The 22,717-nt window shown below is 47.8% G+C and overlaps 1 protein-coding gene across 8 annotated transcripts; it reads right to left on the bottom strand.

Moving 5' to 3' along the window:
* Window positions 1-282: 282 nt before the first annotated feature.
* Window positions 283-20,826, bottom strand: PsGEF (Protostome-specific GEF). Of its 8 annotated transcripts, NM_206610.5 has the most exons (18): window positions 20,575-20,826; window positions 18,015-18,895; window positions 17,401-17,677; window positions 16,658-16,765; window positions 13,921-15,106; window positions 12,676-13,555; window positions 12,440-12,617; window positions 12,204-12,378; window positions 7,867-8,412; window positions 5,929-7,686; window positions 5,753-5,868; window positions 5,486-5,494; window positions 4,977-5,058; window positions 3,498-4,160; window positions 2,906-3,390; window positions 2,131-2,838; window positions 1,866-2,067; window positions 874-1,806 (listed from the first exon to the last, which is right to left on the bottom strand). In NM_206610.5, exons 2-18 carry the CDS (start codon window positions 18,886-18,888, stop codon window positions 1,720-1,722), a joined length of 8,334 nt encoding a protein of 2,777 aa, NP_996333.4. In that variant the 5' UTR covers window positions 18,889-18,895; window positions 20,575-20,826; the 3' UTR covers window positions 874-1,719. The 8 variants fall into 8 exon arrangements, with proteins under 8 accessions (NP_570001.5, NP_996333.4, NP_001259187.1 ...); NM_130645.6 differs by lacking the exons at window positions 5,486-5,494; window positions 16,658-16,765 and having other exon boundaries at window positions 283-1,806; NM_001272258.1 differs by lacking the exons at window positions 5,486-5,494; window positions 16,658-16,765 and having other exon boundaries at window positions 3,498-4,443.
* Window positions 20,827-22,717: the final 1,891 nt, after the last annotated feature.

Below are 22,717 nucleotides of genomic sequence, written 5' to 3' on the forward strand. Positions count from 1 at the left end.
TTGGAAATATACAGTTGCAAATGTTGCAGCAAGTGTATTACGGACTACGACTACTGAAACCCAAGTTTCTCAGCTGAATTGCAGCTGTTGAACAACACTGGGAAAATGACCAATTGCCTGCATATGGTGGGAATGCACAGGGACCGCAATTAGAGAAACACTGTGGTGATGCATTCGATTTTGATTTATTGTATATTGAATTTATTTAGATGCTTGTCCTTGGAATTTGTTTTCTTTTTTTTTTAAATAATTGAATTTCTAAGCGAATTTCAAGAGAAATTCGTGCCTGCACTCTGGATACTCTCGTAAAATTCAAATATTGACCAAAAAAAAATCTATGCACGAGTATACCGCAAATGTTGAATACACTCCATCCAGTAGCCCCATATACGTAAAATGTATTGTGTGTTTTTTGAGTTTACAAACTAAGTTACCGCATATCTCACGTGTTGGTAAACGGTGCAGGATCAATGAATGCTTCGAGTGAATGTGAGTGATAAATGCCTAATAACTCGATCGCGTACTCACTATTCAAAAGTAATTCGCATATGTCAATTATTTAACTATATCTAGAACTATTTGGATTCATGTATATATATTAGATTTTCTATTAAAGCTGATAAATGTACTTGATCGTTTGTTATTAATTCGTATAATTTGTTAGCATTTTCCAGCTGGGCGCTGCGTTCAACAATTTTCGTGCCATTCCCGATTCAAATTCCAATTGCAATTCCAATATCAATTTCAATGTGAAATGAACTACTACCAAGACTCGCTATATATACTCGTATATATATATATATTTACACATATACATATACATATACATAAGAGCAACTGATGCAAAAGTTCCGTTTGTAAATAGTTGAGAAAAACGTGGAATTGAAGTACTTAAACTTTTATTACGACCAACTACTAACGACTGACTACTACGAACTGCTGAGGCTGTAAATTTTATGTGTATAAAGACTACTACGTTAAGCTACCCATACAATAGTTCATTGGATACGTAAGGCAAATTCACTGTCTCAATCCCGCAACATAAACCCAAAACTGCTAAGCTAAGACATAATCATGATCTCTAAAAAATAGTCAGTTTACGAACTCCTCTAGATCCTAATTCATTTGGCTGGACTGAAGTGTTATTTGTTATGTGTTAAGTTTTTTTTTTTTTGTTTTTGATGTCTACAATGTCTATTTTGAAGTGAGTGAGTGAGTGAGTGTGCCCAGTACTACCAACGTTCGTTGTCTATATCATATTTGGCTGGGACTCGGTTCCTTGGCTCTGCTGGCAGGAGAATCGACTTTTATCATTTCTATCATTTTTATCGTTTTAGTCGCTTATCGCTTATCGCTTATCGTTTTTTTGGACGCAATTGGACGCCTAGAGCTGCCCGGTATCGTTGCGATCCGGGGGATTCGCTAGCTACAAAGTCGTATCAAAATTCTTAACATACTACTAAGTTTTTGGTTTAGCTTTTGCCAGTTCTTTCGGTGGGACAGCCCGTGAAGATCACCGTGATATGGTTACAGTTGATTACTGCCTATCGACGGGCTGTCCCGTGCAAATTGTTGTCTGCCATCGCTCGTCGATTGCTGCTGCTGCTCAGCGGCAATCGCGGATCGAGGCTAAGATCTAGCCACACAACACGGTTAGTGAAAGTAACAGAGGGGACAAGTGGGGGCGACGGATCGACGGATCAACGGGTGGTGACTCCCCTAGCCTGCGACTATTTGGGACACGGAGTTGGTGCGTCTGCGTTTGGTGATTTGCTTCCAGAGGCGGCGATTCAGCGATGGCTTGTCCTGCATTCGAAATAGAGGTTACACGATTGAAAGTCTTTGGGAATTTGATGGGTATTTACGTTATCCTTGCGCGGCGACATTTGGGCCATTTCCACTGAGTCCTGGGCCTGCGATTGACCCGGCGGCAGCTTCTGGAGAAGAAGACTGCTCTGGCTGTGGCTCGGTTGGGGCTGCTCGCCAATGGCGCCGTCGGAGAAGTTGGGGGTGCTGCTGGTGCTACTGGCGGTTATCTCGGAGTTGCGACGCTTTATAAAGTTTATCCTGCGGATGGGTTAGACATTTGACTTGCTCCATGTCTGGTGGTCTGGTGTGAGTAATACTCACAAGCGCTTAGATCTGCCCACTTCGGTCTCAAGGAAGGCCTCCTCAGTCATTGTTGTGGTGGTTGTGGTTGTGGTACTGATGGCTCCCGCTCCGTCCATCGAAGTAGAACTCCTCGTCCTCGTCAGAGAGGCTGCTGCAGCTGCTCGTTTGGGCCAGGAAGAGTCGCGTTTCTCCGAATCCATCCCCGAACGCATCTCCGTAGCCATGGCCATCAGAGTGGTCGTGGACGTCGTCTCCCTGACTCGACAGCCACTCCTCGATTGAGACATGGAGTATATCTTCTCGCGTCTCGCTAAGATTTCCAGATCGCCTAATTTGCTCCCGCCTCTGTTGGAGCTGCAGGCGGTGCTGTTGCCGCCGGCGCTTCCGCTCCCGCCGCCTACTCGACCAGCAGATCCACCACCTGCTTGAACCACCAGCTGCTGTTGGCCCACTGGCTCGACGCCGGCACGGGTTAAACCACCGCCGAGCGGACTGTTGCCGTGGCTGCTGCTGCTGCGACTGTTGTTCGGATTGCTGTTGCTGGTGGAGCCGCCCAAGGCGCCCGCTGAGAGGGGGCGGGGCCGGCGGTTCACCGTCGGCGTGTCCATCTTTGAGTTGCGTTGTTGAGAGTACGATATGACAGCCTCTTTTGGCTGCACCCTGTTCGTGGCTGAACGACTCAATAAATCGCGACCCGTCAGACGATGAAATGTGGAGAGGTCGTGCCTGGAATAGGGACACCATTTTAATTTAATACTGAAGCTGATCTAATGTGCGAGTGGGACAATCTCACCCCAGAATAGTCGTTAGATCGGGACCAGGCTCGTAGCAGATCAAGTCCTCGTCCCCGAGAATGTCGTGGTTGAGGGCCAGCCGCATTTCCAGCCTTGGGCTTAGGCCGCATCCAGCGTGGGGCATTGGGACAGTGGGTGCGTCTGGCGCAGCCGTCGATGGTGCTGGCACTGCAGCCGGGCAGCTCTGACCCCTCGGCTGCGACTGGTGCTGGGTGGGTGGACTCTGGCGGATCGGCTTTGCCATTCTCGAGGCTGTTGCTGATGAAGTGGCTGAGGCGGGCCTGGGTGCCCCCAGCAGGCAGGTCTCTATTATCGTTGATGACGGTCGTTTTGGGGCCACCGCTGACGCCAAGCTGCTGGTACTCGGTGTTGATGGCATTGTCCTTGACCCGATAGCGGTTGGGTCCGAAGCGCTGGCGGCGTCGCCGACAGCCACCGAGCAGCCACTGTCAGCAGTAGCGCCAGATTTTTTTCGAGGTAGCTCCTAAACAGAAACCTTCATTATTTCGAGGATCAAGTGCATTAATGCTACGGTCTTTATCTCTAAGACTGTCTGTCTTTCTGTATAAATAAAATACAATGGGAACTCACCGTTTTGGCCTGACCAGCGATTAGATCGGTCTGCGTGAGGAGCAAGCGACGCGGAGGCGGTGGCGGCGGTACAAATCTCGGAGGTCTGCCGCTGGCTCTGCCGCCGGAGCTGGTAGTGTCGCTCGCGCTGCTGATTGTTGAAATAGTCGATGAGGGAGCTCGACTCGGCGTCATCATCGTGGTCGTCGTCGTCTTCGTTGTCATCGTCGCATTCATCCCGATCGGTGTCGCTGCTGCCTTCGCCGGAGACAGAGGCGTCGGCCGAGAGGATGTCATCGTGGTGGTGCCTATGCTCCCGCCGGCGAGATCGCGTCCTGGTACGCTCGAGGGGCGCTGATCGAGCAGATACTCGCAGGATGAGGCCACCAGTACTGCCGGCGGCTGAGGATCGATAGCCGTGGTGGGCAGTAGACGGGTGGTGAGTAAGGGACGCGGCCCCATCGCACTCGTGGCCAGATTCGGAAGCAGTCGCTCCACGCTGGAGTGCAAGTCCTCCTGGTCCTCCATCGCCAGATTCTCCTGCTGGCCCTCCGCTGACGGATCCTCCTCCCGATCCGGCACCACTGGCCGAGGAACTAGTGGTGGGGCTGGTGGCACCGACTCGCTGTCGCTTGAACTTCCAGCCGAATCCTCTAGGTAGTGGCCATTGGTCGTTGCTTCCCCCTACCAATTGTTGGGAATAGAATTCAACTAATCAATTCTGGTTGGGATAGAGATTCCTGCCAGCGGTTGGCGCAGTTTGATGTGAATGGGGGTGAGGAGTTGGATGCTTGGTTCGTTTACAGTACGGAATGTCGATAGCAAGATCGAATCGATGGGTTTAGTTCGCAGGAGGTGGATGGTGGTTGTTTTCCGGTTGTTCGTCAATCATGTTCGGACGTGTGATGTTGATGAGCTCGCAGTATTGCAGTATGGGCTAAAGCTTCACTAATTTTACTACGACCTTCTAAACAAGTACAAGTACATATTTATATTTGCCAACACGGTTTACAGCAACACATTAAGCAGACAGGCAATAAAAGTACAGTTTTCATACAAAGTCAAAATATGTTAGCATGATTGATTAATTCATTGTTTGATGGTGGTGATGTTTGATCGATGAAGATGAAGATGATGATGGAGATGGAGATGGAGATGAGCAAGTTGCAGACGATGGTTTATGAAAATACAGACAAAATAGAAAGACAAATCAAGGTCATTTCCGAGGCTAGTTTAATAGTGTGACTAGGGCTACATGCAGGAGGATTAAATCTAAAGAATCGTTGCAGATTGAGCAGATTTAGCTCTCCTTCCCGATCTTTTATTGTGCTTGGGTACAGTTGCCCACTGGTAGTAGTAGTTGGCCATGCAGCGGAGTGTGGACTTGAAACGAAACGCGAGCACTGAACACGGTTGCATTTTCGTTTGGACCCGGGACCATGTTTTTGTTTTGTTAAATTTTGGGGCGTGTGACTGGGATTTGCTGTAATAACGACCCACCTTTTTGATGTCATCGCTGTCCTGTTGCGTCTTCTCTTCGTCGCTCTCCGTCTCCTCCTCAAAAAGGGGCTCAAGGCGACGTCTACGTCGACAATACGGATACGATTTACGATAACGATTTCGAAAATACGTGTGTATGGCGAATGCAAACGAATTTCAATTGGAATTTAGCAACAGTCGATCGATGTGTTGATTGTGTGTCGATGGCATAAATGATATATCAATTTCGATTGAGCAAAACTTAGTTGAGGTTATATGTAAATACGTTGGTAAATATATGTAAGAATGGAGGGATATGCTACAAAGGTATGATCCCTCGCCTTATTATCAACCTGGCTATGACTATGACTAGATCTAGGACTAGCCCGCAAATGAGTGAGCAATACTAGGTATAAAGTTATTGTTTACAGATAGAGATACAATGTATGGCACTGATTTAAATCGAATTTAGGCTCATGTGAGATACGTGTGTGTGTGTGTGAAACGAATGATAACAAAAGGATAAACACCTGTAAAAGCTACGAAAGAAAGTTTCCAAAGGAGTACACGAAAAAAAGAAAGTTCGTATTCTTATTAACAGTAGGATCAATGGAGGCACTAGACTAATCTATACTAAGTATGGTAGATATAGTATGTCGAGATACTCGGTATGGTGTTCAACAGTTAGAGATCGGCTGCCTAGGGTTTCTCTACCGGCTGTGTGTGATTATTGGTGGGTGTTTTTTGGAGATCCAAGTACCGAATTAATCTGAAATTCCTCCCCAAGTCCTACATACCGTGGCAACAATCCCCGAATTGTGCTGGCAGTCATAGGTGGCGCCATTAACAGCTCGTCCATCATCAACTCCGTGTCGTCGTCGTCATTCAAGGAGGTGCTCGACTTGGTTGGCGACTGTATGTACGTAATCAGATTTATTAACGATTAAAAATATTACAAACATCAAATGCTCACCGAATGTGTGTTTTCCGAGTTGATCAGCTGCAAGTCCTGATCATCGTTATCCCCGCCACTGGTGGGTGTGCCCCAGACCTCTTCACCACTGGTGGCTCCCGAGGTGCACTCGTCCATTTGCTCATCCGTCTCCGAGGCGGTTCCCTGCTGGTGCTGCTGTTGTGCATCGCCAGCATTCCAGCGACCCAAGTACTTATCAATGAAAGCGCGCGATTCCTCGAAGAAGGACATCTTGTCGGAGACATAGGCTCCCGCCCGATTTGTCCACGCACCACTGGCCAGGCCCTCGCCATTGACAATCACTCCGGACGAACTGGAGGCCCCCAGGTCGTTTTGTACCAAAGCTCGTTCCGAGTCCGCATCCTCGTCGTCTTCCTCGTTTTGGGGACTGTTGCCGTCGTGGCCATTTGGCTTAAATGAATCCAAATCATCATCTAGCTCATCGGCCTCATCCATTCGATCATCGGAAGGTAGTTTCTCTAAGCTTGACATGGTGCCGAATCGGCGAAGAGCACTGCTCATGGGTCGATAGGGTGGTTCCTCATCCAATGGGGACTCGTCACACGAGTCCTCTGGAATATTCTCAATAATGGCCTGCCTTGGTTGTTTCGTTGTAGTGGTAGCGGTGCTGGTGGTTGAGGTTCCTCCGCCGTTTGACGAGCAGCCACTGTTGTCCCAAACGTGAGTGCTGGTTTTAGTGAGCACCGAATCGGGAGTGGGCGGCACCACGGCTATGGTGGGTGTACTATTCTCCTCCTTGGGGATCCTTTCCTGCCCACAAAGTGTGGCAGCTGGAGCAAGCTGCGCCAGACCAATGAGCATCAGGGACAACTGCTCGTCTTCCTGTTTCTGCTCCAGTGTGGTGGTCGTTTGCTTGGGTGATTCCAGTAGCTTGCAGGTCTGGTGCTCCATTTTGTCCGGCGAGAGTTGAGCGTGGGTAAAGTCCTCTGGAGTACAGCGACAGTGGCAGGCGGCATACTTGGCTGGGGAACCACCCACCGAGCCCGTGCCCGTTGCCGATCCCGAACCCGAGCCTTTCGTTGGACTGCTCCGCATTATCCTGGCCGTCTCCGTAATGGTCACAATGGCCTTCACCTGCTGGTTGGCCTTTGGCCTTGGTGGCTCCTGGCACATTTGGGCCACAACGCGGGTGCGACGTGGTGGTGGCAGCGGTTTTGGCGAACCACCACCGACGCCAGCGGAGCAGTGGCCATTGGGCAAGGATGAAACTGAGACTGGCGGATCTAGATGACGTAGTCTGGAGCCGGTGATAACTGGGTTTCCTTCTCCGGCACTTCTACTGCTATTGGGCATCGCTCCGACGCTGTCATCGGTGGCCTCTGATTGCGATTGGGAAATTTCATCGGTTATCAGTTGGGCCACGTCGCTCTCGGTGTCGCCGGTTTCCCGACGACTGCTACTGGCCACCACTTTGGAGGACAGTTCCCCCGTAATAGTGCTGCTGGACATGCTGGTCACGCTTCCTGTCCCAGTTCCAGTTCGATTGCTGTTTTTCGGGTTAGCCATTTCCGTGGCTCCCGCAATACCATTGCTAAGCTTGCAGCAGCGATTTGGCGACGATTGGCTGTGCTGCACTTTCAACGAATTGCAGAGCAGGACGGGCGTGGAACTGGAGTTGTTGACTCCGCCTCCGCCGCCAGGACGCGCTCCACCCGGTCCGCTCTGCTGGCAATTCTTGTGGCAATGACGGCAAACGGCCAGCTTGTCCAGCACAATGGGACTAGAGCGTACGGTGATCTGGCAGCGGGTTTCGAAACAGCAGCAGGGAAAATTTGGGAAGAAAGAGCAGGGTTAGCATGAAAGTCTACAAGTAAGCGGCGAGGGATTGAAGCTGGTTGGTTTAAAAGGATTTACGACTAATACATTGTTGCTATGCTTAATGAAGCAGTATTCTGGACAGAAAAAATCGCTTCTCACCTGGCTGTCGGATGTGGTGCTATGCGACTGACTGATCACACTGGTCACGCCCTCCGCCTCCGACGTGGAGTAGATATCCGAGGTGGCGCTCATGCTCAGTTCCTCGACGCCACTCAGACGCTTGCCCCCAAAATTGGGCCTAGCCGATAGCCCGCCATTTTCCTTGGCCAGATTGAGCTCCTTGGTACGCTTCTCCAGCTGCTGACGCGTCCAGTAGGTGATCCGTTCGTCCTGCTCGCTATCGCTGTTGAAAATCAGTTGCTCGTCCTCGGCACTCACATTCTCCTGGGATCGCGCGATCGCCGCCAGTCGAGCCTGCTGCTGCTGCTTGTCCAGCTGACCCTTCATCCAGTTGGCCAGATGCAAGGCGCTCGACTTGGGAGTGCCTGTCTTGTTCAGAATGCGACACTTCTCGTCGATCAGCAGCTCGATCTGTTCCACATGACCACCGTGGATGCCATGGTTGTGGCCGTGCGAGCGATCCGCAGTTCGATCGGTTGCCACTCCTGTGGCGGAATGGACGTGTCCGTGGGAATTGTTGGTACGCTGCTGGAAAAGCTCGGTTAAGTAAGTAAAATACGTTACCTGGACCCGGGGACCATGACCTTGAGCCTCAACCACCACACCACCAGCACCACCCACTGCCGCCTGTCGTTTGGCAAATTAAAAATTTGTGATGGGCTCATTTGCTTTTTGCTTTTTGTTTTTAGCTTTAGCTTAGCACGGGTCTTGCCCTGTGTTTGCTTTTGCTTTGCTTTTTGGCTTTGCCTTTGGGTCAGAGAACTCTTTTTGCGAAGCGGTGAAACGGAACGGAAACAATAATCTCAGTCCATCTTTGATTAAAAACGCTTGCTTTTGGCTAACAACGGAAATTGGCTCAAATGGGACATTAGGACTTTACGGATCTATAAATATATATATATATATATGTATATATATATGACACAAGACAACGGCTTACGATAGCGAGTACAATCACACAACAAACAACTAATAAGCAATGGAAGTTGAAGTAGGTTTGGAGAATAGAAAGAAGCAATTCGAACTTAAAACTAAAATTGAGTCCATCACAATTTTTAATTTATCAATTTTGGTTTTTGATTGGTTTCATCTTTTTTTTTCACGGCTTAAAAAAGATTTTTGCATATATTTTCTTCGGATCACAGGATCTGGTTTTGCGGAGCTATATGGTTATCCAGTGAGTGCTCGGTGGGTTTCTACTTGGTTTAATTTTCACTTATTTTGTTTTTTGTATTTTTTTTTTTTTGGTTTTTGAAATGAAATAAAAAGATCATCACAAGCGTTTTTAGTCAAAGAATCATTTGGTTTTATTATTATTTGAATTCATCGTTTCTCTTCGCATTCTTAATCTCAATCGCAATCGACTCGATCGATATATCGATAGTCGATTCTCGATCCTCTCGTTTTATGTAAAATGTCGAAAAACCATAAATGGAAAATATCTAGACGTACATAAAGTTTACAGAATATGAATATGAATCTAAATAGTTTGTATGTATATATATATACTGTGTATAGAAGTTTCTTGTTTACTGCTCAAGGCACACTCAAAACCGAACCGCAAAAGACAAAGCGGCGTATGCTTGATATTTCACAATCAGTTTCAATTTGCAATAGTTGTCTGTGTGCGTAGAGTGAGTGGGTGTTTATTGGTGTGTGTGTGTCTGTTTGTATGCTAAACTGTCTGTTTAAACTTCTGGCTGGGTGGAAATTTGACCAAACTGAATCCGCACTGAGGGACCAAATCTTAGAAGTTTAGCATTTAATCAATTTAACTTCCTTTAGAATTTTGTACCACTGTGCAAAGGCAGACTAGTGCTGGGTAATACATTTATGTAAGTGGTTAGCGTGAAGATATATTTTTAAGGCAACAAATTGCTTGTCATAGCTAATTGACATCGATGGCTAGATCAGATACATATATGTATATAGCACGTGTATTTTGCCATCCAGCCAAAAGTCATTCGACTGAGCAACATTTTATTACAGATGATAAAAACGCATACTGAATCATGTTAATAGGAAAGTAGTATATATACAACTAAGATTTTGATTTCGATTTTGATTAAAATTTGAACTGGCCAATCGAGGTAAACTTAACTAAGTTAGTCGATTAATCGAGCGATTCTACAAGAAATTTGGCTAATGGGTCAACTTAGCATACGAGGAGGATCCGATCCGAGGCGAGAATTTCGGGGAAGTTAGGAGAAACTAGGACTAGGCTAATGTAGGATAACAACAGCAATAACAGTAATCAATAGGTTTTCAATTTGGCTACAAAATGGAAGCATTATTAACATTAGTATAATTTCAAGTAGGTTATCTTGTTTCTTTGTTTTTTGTTTTTGTTGGATTGGCAAAAAAGTTTCAATCGAATGGTTAGTACGAATAGAGTGTGATATATATATATGCATATTCTATGTAGATATATGTATATATCCATAAGCTAAAAACTCTTGTAAAACGTAAACCCCGTTGGGGTTTCGCGTAGCAGATTGTGCATCTGTTTGGTGTATATTTGACTAGCTAATATACATATATATATGGCTATATCTAAGGTGGGTATACTATGTATACTCACATACATTACTAAAAACAGCTAAATACTAGCGTTAAACACATACAATCATCATCGAACGTTAATCTCTGCCCTCGTTCAACTGTTTATTGCTATTTACACCCGATTCAAAATCGACTTGGATGGAACGAATACCATATAAAGGGAGGGTTACTCAATGGGATATATGGTACGGATGTCAATACACGAGTATATACAATGCACAACAGAGATACATACACTTAGAGAGCGATGAATAATATATGTCTATGTACAATTTTCCACGGATAATTGTCACTTCTCACTCGAAATTAGAGTCAGCTAAACACATATGCTTTTCACCTGGATCTTAAAATCTTTGGCCCTTTAAGTGTTTCTGCCTTAAGAAATCACTAGAGCTATTATATAACAGTTGAATATACATGTGAAGTCAGCTAGCTATCTTACGATGCAAATTGGAAAAGAAATCTGTGAAACACAGCGGATTTTTAAAATGGCTCATATCCAGGTGATAGGTTCTTAAATGTTGTTTCTAGTATCTTATTCGGGTGTCACTCGTTTTAATCTCACTGTTCGGTTCCTGATTCTGATATCCTGGCAAAGTCAATCCCCAATCTTCCAAAGACAGGCTGCCACTACACTACAAAGTTTTGATTGTGAGTGATGGAAAACTTGGCCAAAGCTGACACAAAAGCAGAGCAAAACGGCGATTGAGCTAAATATTTAGAGATATAGAGCAGAGGTTTCTGGGTAGTTCAGTGGTAACATAGTTGAGTAAGCTCGTCGAGATTCAAAGATTGTGCGGCAAGGGGCTGTTAGCGGGGTCTGACTGCAGCCAGAAGTCAAATCACAGGTCCAGCGAGTCCGGTGGCGTTGGTCTGGTTGGTAGCATGCCGAAGGGATCGTCCACTACCACGCTATCGTCCTCGTCACTGTCCTCGTCGTGTCCGTGTCCCTCAGTGCCCTCTCTGTCCTCCTCGTCGCCCAAAAAGATGCACTCCTCCACATCCGTGTCGTAGCTGGGATCTAAATTGACCTCGTGCAGCTGGAGATCGAGCTCCAATAGATCCCAGGAGCCACCAAATTCAGCTAGCGGTATATTCGGTCCTTTCCCGGTCGTGGATGTTGCCACGAAGTCATTGGAAAAGGCGTCCGAGTTGCAGGGCTGCGAAGTGGTGGGTGAAATGTTGGGTGTGGGTGTCTCTGGCGTAGTCAGGGAGACCTGACCACCAACCACACCGCCAGACTCATCGATGAACGATCGACCCACTGAGCTCAAGCTAAACTCCAAGAGTTTCTGCGAGGCATGTTGATTGACTGGCGGTTCACTAGTAACCTCCGGAATGACGGTTAAGCACTTGCAACTGGAGAGGGACAGCACAGAGGTTTGGGTCTGCGAGTGGGTCTGTGAATGGTTTAGAGTCTGGGTGTGGACCTGCGTCTGGGTTTGAGTCAAGCTAGCGCTGCTGCTCAAGCAAGAGCTGTTTGTATTGCAGCCACCGAAACTCACACCACCCACTCCGTTCGGCACCGACCCACCCACATGTCCTTGGCCATTCGGATGGCGTTGGTTCCGGGCGGGCGAGTTGGTGCGCGAGGGCAGCGAGGTGGTGCAGAGAGGTGGCTGCGGATGGGACTGCGTCTGGGTGGCGCTGCTCGTGGTGGTGCTGGCACAGTGGTGTCGAACCGCACTGGCCAGACGCTGAAGATTCTCGTAGGAATCACCGCTGTCCAAACGCTTGCTGCGAAAGAGACGCACCTGCTGTTTCTGCTGCTGCTTCAGGTGGATGCTGTCCAGCGATGGTAACTTCATCGACCCCATGGAGGCGGTGGTCAGACCAATATCACTCAGCGGCACCAGGGTGTTGAGAACATCCGGCGAGTCCAAGGGACTGGACAAGGGCGTGGAGCCAAGGGCGGCGTTAACTAGAAAGCTGAGGGGTACAGGTAGTAGATGAGTGGTATGGTTTTCTCACTGGGAGGCATATGACATACATCTGCCGCTGGAGAAGATTCTGCCAAACGGCCTTAAGTTCCAGCGAAGGTGCCCTTAAAATAAGGCTCTTGCGGCGGGCTCCTCGCTTTGGAGTGCGGGTGAGATCGGGAGCACAGTAACCCGTCGGACTCTCCGCCAGGCGTCCATTGGGATCCACTGTGAGACGAAACTCGGTGGCTGAAAGGGAAAAGTTGAATGTCAAGTCTGGGAGCGGATCTTGCGGAATCGCACTCACTTTTCTTGCGCATATGGAAACAAGAGTCAACCACATTGGCGATGGGAATGGGCTCCTCTGTGATAAACAGGACTCGATCACGGCTGACCTTGGCAAAAACGATGATATCACTGAATAGTAGTGTCCAATAGGGCTTAACGGAGCGACCTTCGACCCGGGACAAATCGCCGCCAAAGATCCACTGGCGCCCCTGAACGGCCAACGTAAAAGGCTTGCATTTGGTAAAGACCATCCGGGACTCCAGATCCTGGAGGGTGAGCAGGGGGCGACCTTCTCCCAGTGGTTCCATCAGACCACTGCTCACAGTGATCTCCCGATAGGCAGCCTGCAGTTCGTTGATAACCGTGCTAAAGTTCTTGTGCTCCTCCGTATCCACATGGCAATTTCCAGCGAGCAACTGCATCAGTTTAAGGATTTCACGAAAATGCTGCAGTGGTCGATGGATGAACATGGTGAGATCGGGTCTTTTACGTGGAACGGCCGGTTCCGTAATGAAGGCTATAAACTCGGAGCCAGTCTGTCGGGACTTATTGACCAAAACACAGTCGGCCCGCTTAATTCCATTGCAGTACTTCTTGTATGCCGCACAGATCGCTGTAGTTTTTGATAGGTAGACCCGCGAGGCAAAGTTCATTTGTGGCTCCTGGTCCTGCTGATCGCTGCTGCACAACTGCTCCAGGATGTCCTCGGCAATCCTGAGCAGCTCGTCGATGTTCTGGAACAAAGTGCGATGATCGTTCGGCGAGATCAGATCCTTTCGTTCGCCAAGCGGCTGCACAAAGCGGTCCACTCCGAAGTGCAGGGCAGCCGTGAAGTTCTGCTCCCGACTAATCAGCTGGAGCAGGAAGCGCCTACGGTTGTCCGTGACAGGCACAATCGACTGTGGGCGTTCAAACGGGTCAATGGTTAGAGTGTTAAATAAGTCGAGCTTGTTAGTATATCCACCAATGGGAACAGCAGATGGAAACAAACTTATGATAATCAAAAAAACTCAAAATCATTTGGGATCGAAAAAAAAAGTTTATTGTCAAGCGTAGCGAAGTCGCACGAAGCTTAAGGACTCTCAAACAAAATAGAGGCCTAGGCTAGGCAAAAAAAAAGGATAAATAATTAGGTAGTCGTAATGATAACCAGCATGGCGCGATAACTTAATCTCTTAAACTTAACAAATTAGTATGTACACAAAGACACGAAATGAATCAAAGCAAAAAATAATAATCCTTAGACGAAGACACCTTTGCCTACCTCCTTGCTGAAGGTGACCTGTGGCAGGTGAAGCCTCCTTTTGGCCGCCTCGATGGAGGAGGTGGTTCCCGAGCATGCGGTAGCCGGCCGGCTCATGCTATTTGCCAATGGCTGGATCCTCGTACTGGTGGTCCTTTGCAGACTCATTACGGTGGTCGTTCCTGTTGCGGTGGTGGCCAGGGTGTGCTCCTCGCTGCCCAAGCCCACTGCCGCGCCCAATCTGGTGCTTATGTGTACATTGTTCTGGCCCAAGTCCGTCGACGTGATTGTTGTGGCGCCCGCGCCTGACCTTCTGAATATCTCCAACGTCAAGGACGAGCCCTGCGATCGTATCAAATTCAGAACATCAGCCTCGGGCATCGTGACGACGTTATGCTTGTCCACAAAGATCACATAGTCGCCGGGCAAAATGCCACACCGATCGGCCGAGAGTCCCGCCTCGATTTTCTCCACCCGTGGCGGATGCGTCCAGACAATAGAGAATCCAAAGCCCCGTTCCTCGGTTCGCGTAAGTCTTTTCGTCATGGTGAATGGGGTACGTCCCTGCTGCTGGCGGACAGCGCCTCCTACGCTAGATCCTCCGCTATTTGGCATGGTGGACTGTCTGCGTCCACCGGATGTCCCATTGTTCAAGTGGTTGGCATTGCTTTCGTTGGCCTTCGACGCCGAGGACTGGGAGCCCGTCGCTTGTGCCTGGGTGGTGGTACTGTTTGCATTGCCATCCGCTGGCGGATCCAGCTCCAGGAATCTTAAAAAGAGATTCTCGTCGGCATCTCGCTGGTGGAGTGCCTTCTTGCTGAGCTTCATGGGCTGCTGGGGCTGCTGGGGTAGCAGAGGATCCTCTTTGCCCATGCTATCGATGCTAATGCTGATCACCTCGTCGTTCAGTGCCATCGCTGCGGAATTCGATCCCGAACCGGATCCAGTGGCAACCGGTTTTTGGGGCGTGACTGTGACGGCTGCTGCCATTTCTGCGGGGGAATCGTCCTGCTGTTTATCCTGATCCTTCGCCGCTTCCGTTTCCTGCTTTTGATCCTGGCCTGCGTTGGCTTTTGGTTGGCTATGGCGGCTAGTAGGCGGAGGACATGCCTGTGCATGCAGCTTGTAGGATCCTGCCGAGACGCCCGAATCCGGATGCACTAACTCATTCAGTGGAAAAGTGCTGCAGCCCAGGAACTCGCTGCGTCTGAAAGGGAATGCAGAAAAAACAGTCAGTGGGAAAGTTCTAAGTCAAACAAAATATCACATATATATATATATGAGTTGAAGAATTTTTTGACCCTTCGCTATTTGCCAAAGTCTCCTGAATTATGGAATCAATGGGCTTGTGGACGGACTCGGACGGAACTGAGAAAACTAATATGGCCATTAGATATGAACGAACGCTTGTCCGCCAAAATCCTTGGCCCCTCGCAATTGCTTTTGGATAATGCCAATGCCCATGGCAGTACCCATTTTGGTCAGTTTGCGTCACGTTACAACGTCTGACGGACATTGTCTATTTATAAGTGAGTGAAGGTGGCTCGCCCACAGCTGATCCAATCCAATCCGTGGAAGGCCGCAGAAAGCCCGTACCGAGACACCAAGTTCTCCTGGTCGTACGTGACATAAATCAATTAGCGGCCCTAAGCTGCCGCCACATTCCACATTTCCACATGCCACAAAGTACGTACGTACGTACATGTGGCCCGGAAATGCGCTTGGCCTGGCCAATTGGCTGGGTGTTTGGCTGGTTCGGTGTATGGTGGTTCGGTGGGTGGTCCAGTGGGTGGTATAGTGGGTGGACCAGTGGGTGGTATGACAGTGGCTTAAGGCTCTGTCTGCTGCTTCTTCCACTGGCCACTTTAGCTGAAGTTGGCGCGCGTATTTGGGTCACTTTTATTGATTTTCCTTGCGGAGTCCGTGTTCTTGTACTCGTACTATATATGTATAGTTGTTTCTTTTTTGGGGCGATTGCAATCGCAGCTGTCAGTTCGGGAGGTGCATTAAAAATGTTGGGGCCTTCGTATTGGTGCCTCCGCAACTGTGTGCCGAAAAGCTGGCCATAAATTATTCAACCACCAGTCGTTTTGTAAATTGACTTAAAACGTTCCTTTTTGGCCTAGACTGTTTTCACAACCCAGGTGAACGTAAATTATGCATGGCCAACAAATAAAAGCAGCTGCGTGTGAGGCAGGAAAATGGAATAGGTGATATGGTGTCCCGGGTGTACATTTAGTTAGTTGGCCACTTCAATTAGCTGCTGACAGCAAAAAATAAAGGAAAATAGAGAAGATAGGGGTGTGTATGTGCGTGAGCTGGTGATTATTGCATAATCGTCCTAACCACCAACATCGATTTGGCATTAAACCCAGCATTTGACCAATTTTATTGTTCAATTTCAAGTACCACACTCCTGAATGTCCTTGAATTTTAATTAACTTTCGAGCACGCTGCGAAAGGCCCTCCTCTCACATAGATACGATACATCGAGTCACGCACACACTAACACACACTAGGCCTTCATCCACTTCCTGTTTGCAATTTGTTTAGCAGCATGCCCGAAATTATGCTACACTTTCCATGCTTCGCGCACACACACACACAGTTACATAAGTTTTCGTTGCACTCTTTCTTGGGCAACGTAATTGAACACTGCGGCACTGCCATTGAAGGCACTTCAAAAAAAAAGGTAAACAAAATGCGATATTTAAGCCATCGTTGTGGCCCGCAAGGATATACATTTTTTTGGGCTTACTTTGCCTCGTTTCCTGCGTTTTCGAGCTTCGCCAGCCGTTCTGCCGTTCGCCGTTCTGTGCCGCTTTTCACGCGAGCTTGCCACTCGGACTGAGTAACGGGAACTGAGCTGGGAAAACTCGGGAAAACATGTAGCAGCGCAGGTCAGCCCGGGAAAGTCGCTGGAAGTCGCATGCCCGGAGCCACTGCGCTTGCGCTAGCAAGCTGGAACTTCCGGGGGAAAGCGCCGAGCGCTTGTTTATGTGCAGGAAATGCACCAGGAAAGGCGGGAGGCGAAAGGCGCTGGAGGTGCCACGAGGCCAGGAAGAGCGCCACAATTAACCAGACTTGGTCTTTTGCCTGTCTGCGAAGCACGCCCTCCATCGCCATTCCTCAATCTCTTCCAGAACTTCCCCCGATAAACGTTTAGGGGTGAATGACTTACAACAGGACGACGATGGCACGCGCAAGAAGGCGCATTACATGGGGCCATATTTAATGGCAATATCGCAATTGGCAATTGATACTTTGACTGAATACGTTTGGCATTCTCTATTAAGATATGATTATAGTAATTGGAACTACCGGAAGAAAGGACTTTGCATAAGCAATTCATATTTAACAACCAATTGTGCAAGCCCACCACCCCCTTTGCATTTACACAACGCCTACGTAACGTACATCATATAATATTTAAAATTTGCTTTTCAATTTCAGGAAATACTTTATGTGCTTTTCTTGGCTGTCGACCGTACTCGTACTCACTTTAAATGGCGATCCCGATGCCACACGGCCAACTGAAGATACTGTCCAGCGGTCTCCTCGCCACTGGAAATCTGGAAGTTGAATCGCTGATCGAAGTACGGGCGGCCCGAGTGCCGATGGACGGCGGTGCGTTGGTACCCGGAACTCATGCTTCCCCCCGACGAGTGGCCACCGTATCCGGGTGGCTGGGCTCCTCCGGACAGGGCCACCTTGACGTAGGCGTTGATGCTGCCGTTTCCACTGCCATGGGAGCGCTGCAAGTCGCGACAGCGAATCACTGAAATGCAGAAGGACGAGGTAGACAGGTGTAATTAACAGGTGAGTTCGGCCATGATTCTCGTGGGCTGGCGGGTCAGTTTGGGTGATTGGGACCTCAAGACTCAGGCAGACGGCTCCCCCGATAATCCTATTTACCGAAATTGAGTGCCGTGTGTCTGGCTTATATAGAAAGTTTCTAAATTGAATTGAAGTGCAGTTATTGTACAATAGAAAGGTAAGTGGCAAATGATAGACATTGATAGCAGAAATTATTGGAATTTTATGGGAAGTTTTGAGTTGGATTCTTTACGAATTTTAAATCAATGAATGCTTGGGCTGGGGTCTTTGGAACTCACCATGTACATTAAGTTGCTGCTCCTTGGCATCGAATGCGATGCTCACATCGATGCTGCCCCGCTGACTGGCCTCCATGTCCGCACCACCATTACTGCTGCTGCTGCTGCTGATGCTGCTGGTGGTGGTGGTGCAGTGGGAGGGAGGTGTGGTGGTGGGGGAGGCCAGCGAACTCCTCTTGGCCACCTGCTGCTCATCCTCGTCCAAATCACTCGAGGCGGAACTGGATGAGAAGCTCAGGCAGCGTTTGGTGCTGGGAACCAACTGCAGTGGCTCCAACTTCTTGGCTTGGTGACTTTGCGTTTGGTTAATGGTGGTAGTCTTGTGTGGGTTCTTGCGCCGCACCACCCGCTGCCGCTTCAAGTGGGTGGGCGTGCGCACCTCCATTTCGTGGACACTGGTCTCGCTCCACTCGGCATTATCCGCCAAAATGGTGGTCGAAGTGGTGGCGCCGGCGCCTGGCAGTGTCTTCGTACACCTCACCTCCTTCCTGGCCGACTCTATGATGGCATCCAGCATGCGGTCCAGTGTGGTATCGCCCATTCGCGATGAGGAGAGCTGAGAATCCTCCAGAGCAACTGCACCACCGGTGGTGCGTGGCAAGCAGCGCAGTGCCGCCAATTGTGGCGTGGCCTGCCGCGGACCACTGCCCTCGCTGAAACTCCTGCGCTGCGGACTCTTTCCGTGCACGTTGCTCAAATCCTGCAGGGCAATCAAACTGGCATTGCCGAAGGGACTGCTCATGAAGTGCACCCCGAAATTCTCCTTGTTCGCGTCTCCGACTCCTGGCACGCCCACTCCACGGCGCCGGCCACGCGACTCCTCCACCACGGCACTGGAACTGGAGTGGCGATGCATCCGTGTCATGGTTGGCATGTCCCTACTGCAAGAGAAGAAATACCAATGTAATCTAGGTAGTCTAGGTAACGGAGTGCCGGGCTTATAATCCCAATACATGTGCCTTTTTTCCCACTAAGAGCTCTTAACTTGGCCAAAAATTGAAATATTTAAGAGTGGCATACATTTTTAAACTCCTAATTATACGTTTAATTGTGAGGCTTTACAATTTTTTTGATTTGAAAAAAAAATTTTTTTTTCGAAATTTTAAATTTTTGTAAGGGGTACCATCACAAAAATTTTAAAATTTCGAAAAAAATTTTTTTTTTTAACTTTGTTAATATTTAAATACATGTTTTTTGGGTTAGTCAAAACGACCAAAAAGAAGTATTCGGTTCACAATTTGGGCAAGTTTTGGGTGAGATATGGCACGCTGAGTGATAAAGCAGACGGAATATATTGAATTTAATTAGGTTTTTTTTTTTGCGATTTCCAACAGTTAACAGCTTGGTGCCATTATATATATATAGAACAGATTAGTCTGGATGATTTTTCGGATCTGGTTGGCAAATCGGGTATGCCCGGTTAGGTCCTTGGTCCTTGGCAGCTGGCTGCCAAACAAGGGGATCAGAGCGACGCGGCTTCCGATCTGGTTTCGTTTTTTTCCCATTCTTCTGGTGTCCTTCGGTTTTTGGGAACTCTTCCAGACAATTTCGAGGCAGAAAAACAACGGCAACAAATGAAGGGGCGAGCTGGCAAACAAAGTGCAGGACAAAGCAGGAAATTTGCAAATTGTTCTTGCGGCAAACGAGTTCCTCGCCAGGTCCTTCGTACGTCGCTGTCCTTGCAAATTTCAGGTTTGCATTTAAATTGAAATTAAACATATGCTAATTTCCCTAACAGATTTCTGCGCTGCGGTTGCTAACCATAAAATTGAGCGGGTCCTTTAGACAAGGAGTCTTAAAGGATGCTCTATGGCTCTACGGTCTGAGATCTGCGATTTGCGTTTTCTTCTCGGTGTGTGAGTGTGAGTTTGTGTGTGTGCGTGTGTACGCAACAATTACGCCCCAGCATAATGATGCCATTTTGCAAAAATGCGGCGATCGGCAAAGCCAAAAGGGGCCTTAAAGGATCGTCCCAAAGATCCTGGCCTTTGTCTCTCACGAAGAGTGAGACAGAAAATGGGTTTTCGTGTAATCCATAAACGTCACCCCAGCCCAAGAATAAGATGAAAAGCCGGGCGAAACTACACAAGGAAACGCAGCCGGTAAAGGCGAGCAAAAAAATATTTTCTTTCCAGCCCAAGATCCTTTGATGAATGTGCGTGTGTGTGTGTGTGACTTGTGCCCGGAGGATTAGCTCGGGGTGGTAGGAAAAAAGAAGTTGGAGAAGGAAAAGAAAAAAAAAACACAGCAACAAATTAAATGTATTAGAGAACGCACCACCCCTTTTTTACTGTGGGTACCAAGATCTGGATCGGGATCGCTGTCTCTAGGGGTTAGGGACTTACGTCAATTCGTCCCTTTCCTTGGCTAAATTAAAATTAGAGCTAGAGCAAAGACAAACACGGCTACCTCATGGGTGCGATCGTAATTGTTTTTTTTCCAGGTGTGCCGCCGATTCGGAAACCGAGCTTATCGAGCGATCTACAGATCGATCGATCTAAATGGACGTATCGATCCATTTCTCTGCACAGATTGTATGTCTTTTGGGGTATGGACTTACCTGGTAACTTGATCTTTTTGCGACTACGTCGCCTGGCGAACTGCAACTCGATTTAGCTTAGGTTCAACTTGATTAACAGCACTGATTTTGTTTAAAAATGTGATCCTTGCGCGTCGGCGGCACACAAATTTTGATAGATCTTTTACACGAAAAAAAAAATAAGCCAACTAATTTCTTCAAGCCAAAGGTATTTTCGTTCTTTTCTGCTATGAAGTTCACGTGTCTGCTTAGCACGAGCTCAGAAACGGAAATGAAGGTCGACGCAGGCGCACGTTTCAGCGAAGGCTCGTCCGAGACCCGAGGCGAAACGAAGCGCTCACGAAGATAAACGAAGTGGAAGACCAACCACCAGAGAGCAAGCAGCTTAAAGAGAGCCTCTCTCTTGGCCTCTGATTTTGTGGGCAGACTAACGGAATCTTAGCTGTGGGAAAAACGGGAATAAATACATATAAGACTACAGATTAGATAAGGAAGATATAAAGCTACGACTGCTTGTATCAACAGATATCTGTCATCTGTCATATATGCATTTATGGGTAAGATAACCAAGTAAGTGGGGATTGAAAAGAAGGGGGGCTAAAAGATAATGTTTTAGACACGAATTTGGGGATTTATTCCCATATCTCTGAAGAAGGAAAAGATAAGCCATCTTATGATGATAATGTCAAACAAATAAGATTCCAAAGATTTGTTGTCCATATTTGAGGATCTCAGGACCTCAGCTGATCTGTGTTTCAGCCACCGTCCAACAGAGGGCGTTGTGTGAAAAGTGCTAGAATCTCCTGTTGAACCACTCCTCGCTCTCTACTCTCACCGCTCTTCCGGTGAAAGAACAGAGTCGCTCAGCTAAGCAGGTAAATCCCGATAGATTGGATCCTTTGTGTTTGCCAGACTTTGCCGTTTGCCCCTGTCCATATATATCTGACTATATGTCGAACAATGGTCCGGTCTCCGGCCAGCTGGCGAGGAGCTGTAAAAAAAGTGGGAAAAGAAAGGAAACCCACACGGCGACGTCGCAAGGTGTCTTAGCCCAGATTTGTCTCGTGTGTTGTCCAAAATGTGGAACAATTGGCGAGGGAAACGGCAGGAGCAGAAGCCAAGATCTTCGGGACTACAAAAACAGTAGCCTAATGTCTCTGTCCAGGGATACCGGTCATTACTTTCACTTTGATTTGTACTTGGTCCCGAAATTGCATTGTGTGTAGGCGGCAATTTACGAGCCGAAGCTTCGGTAAATATTTGCCCAGATGCCCGGATCCCGACATCCTTACAACATTGCAGGATTGAAGGACTCGTGCCCTACATTAGCAGCCGGTTGGCCATGTTTATGTGACGTCCGCTGTCGATCTTAGCATTTTACGAGCTCCCATCAACTTTTCGACCCAAAAGAGAATTCAATTCGATCGCAATGGCAATGCGATTCCCATTGCGTGTCCCTTAAGGATTGCGGGGGAGTTGGTTGGCCGGGTTTTTGTGGAAAACTGAGTTTTCCCGAAACTTCGGTTGAGAGTACTTATGAATACGGTTGCCCAAACCCGCTGAGACCGCTCGAGATCTTCAAGTCCTTTAGTCGAAAGTCAAAATTTGAACAGCTGTATATCTGTTATGTCATTGAATCGACAGTCACGTTTTCAGCTGACTATTGATGAGAAGTTATGTTTCTGATGGGTTTAGAAAGGTTCTTATTACTAAAAGAGCTTCCGTACCTTATTAAAATAAATATTTGCAATGAGAGTTTTAAAAGAGTTTTAAGTTTTCATTCCCATAATTCACGATATTTGGATATTTTGCAATCTGATTCAGCCCACATCCGTTTGATCTTTTAATATGCAAGAGTTCTGTGAAAGGACTTTCCCCTAACTCGATCATGTTTGCGCTTTTCATTGCCGCGCTGGATGAGATTCGAGGGCAGATTTGAGGCTGATCTTTGTCTCTGTAATTGATACGATTTCCATGTTTTCGTAATTCGCGCTTCATTAGAATCGAAATTAGCAACAACAAGAGACAGCGTTTCGCATGATGGAAGGGTTACGTCCTGGCATTTCGGGGTGGATTTGCCATTTGTGTGTTGGCAGAGCTGTTTTGCAAAAAATGATCTAAATTGATTATAAATTCAATTTAAATCCCGATAGAGTCGAGGGTT

Source organism: Drosophila melanogaster, chromosome X (genome assembly GCF_000001215.4).
Source record: "Drosophila melanogaster chromosome X".
Lineage (NCBI taxonomy): Eukaryota > Metazoa > Arthropoda > Insecta > Diptera > Drosophilidae > Drosophila > Drosophila melanogaster.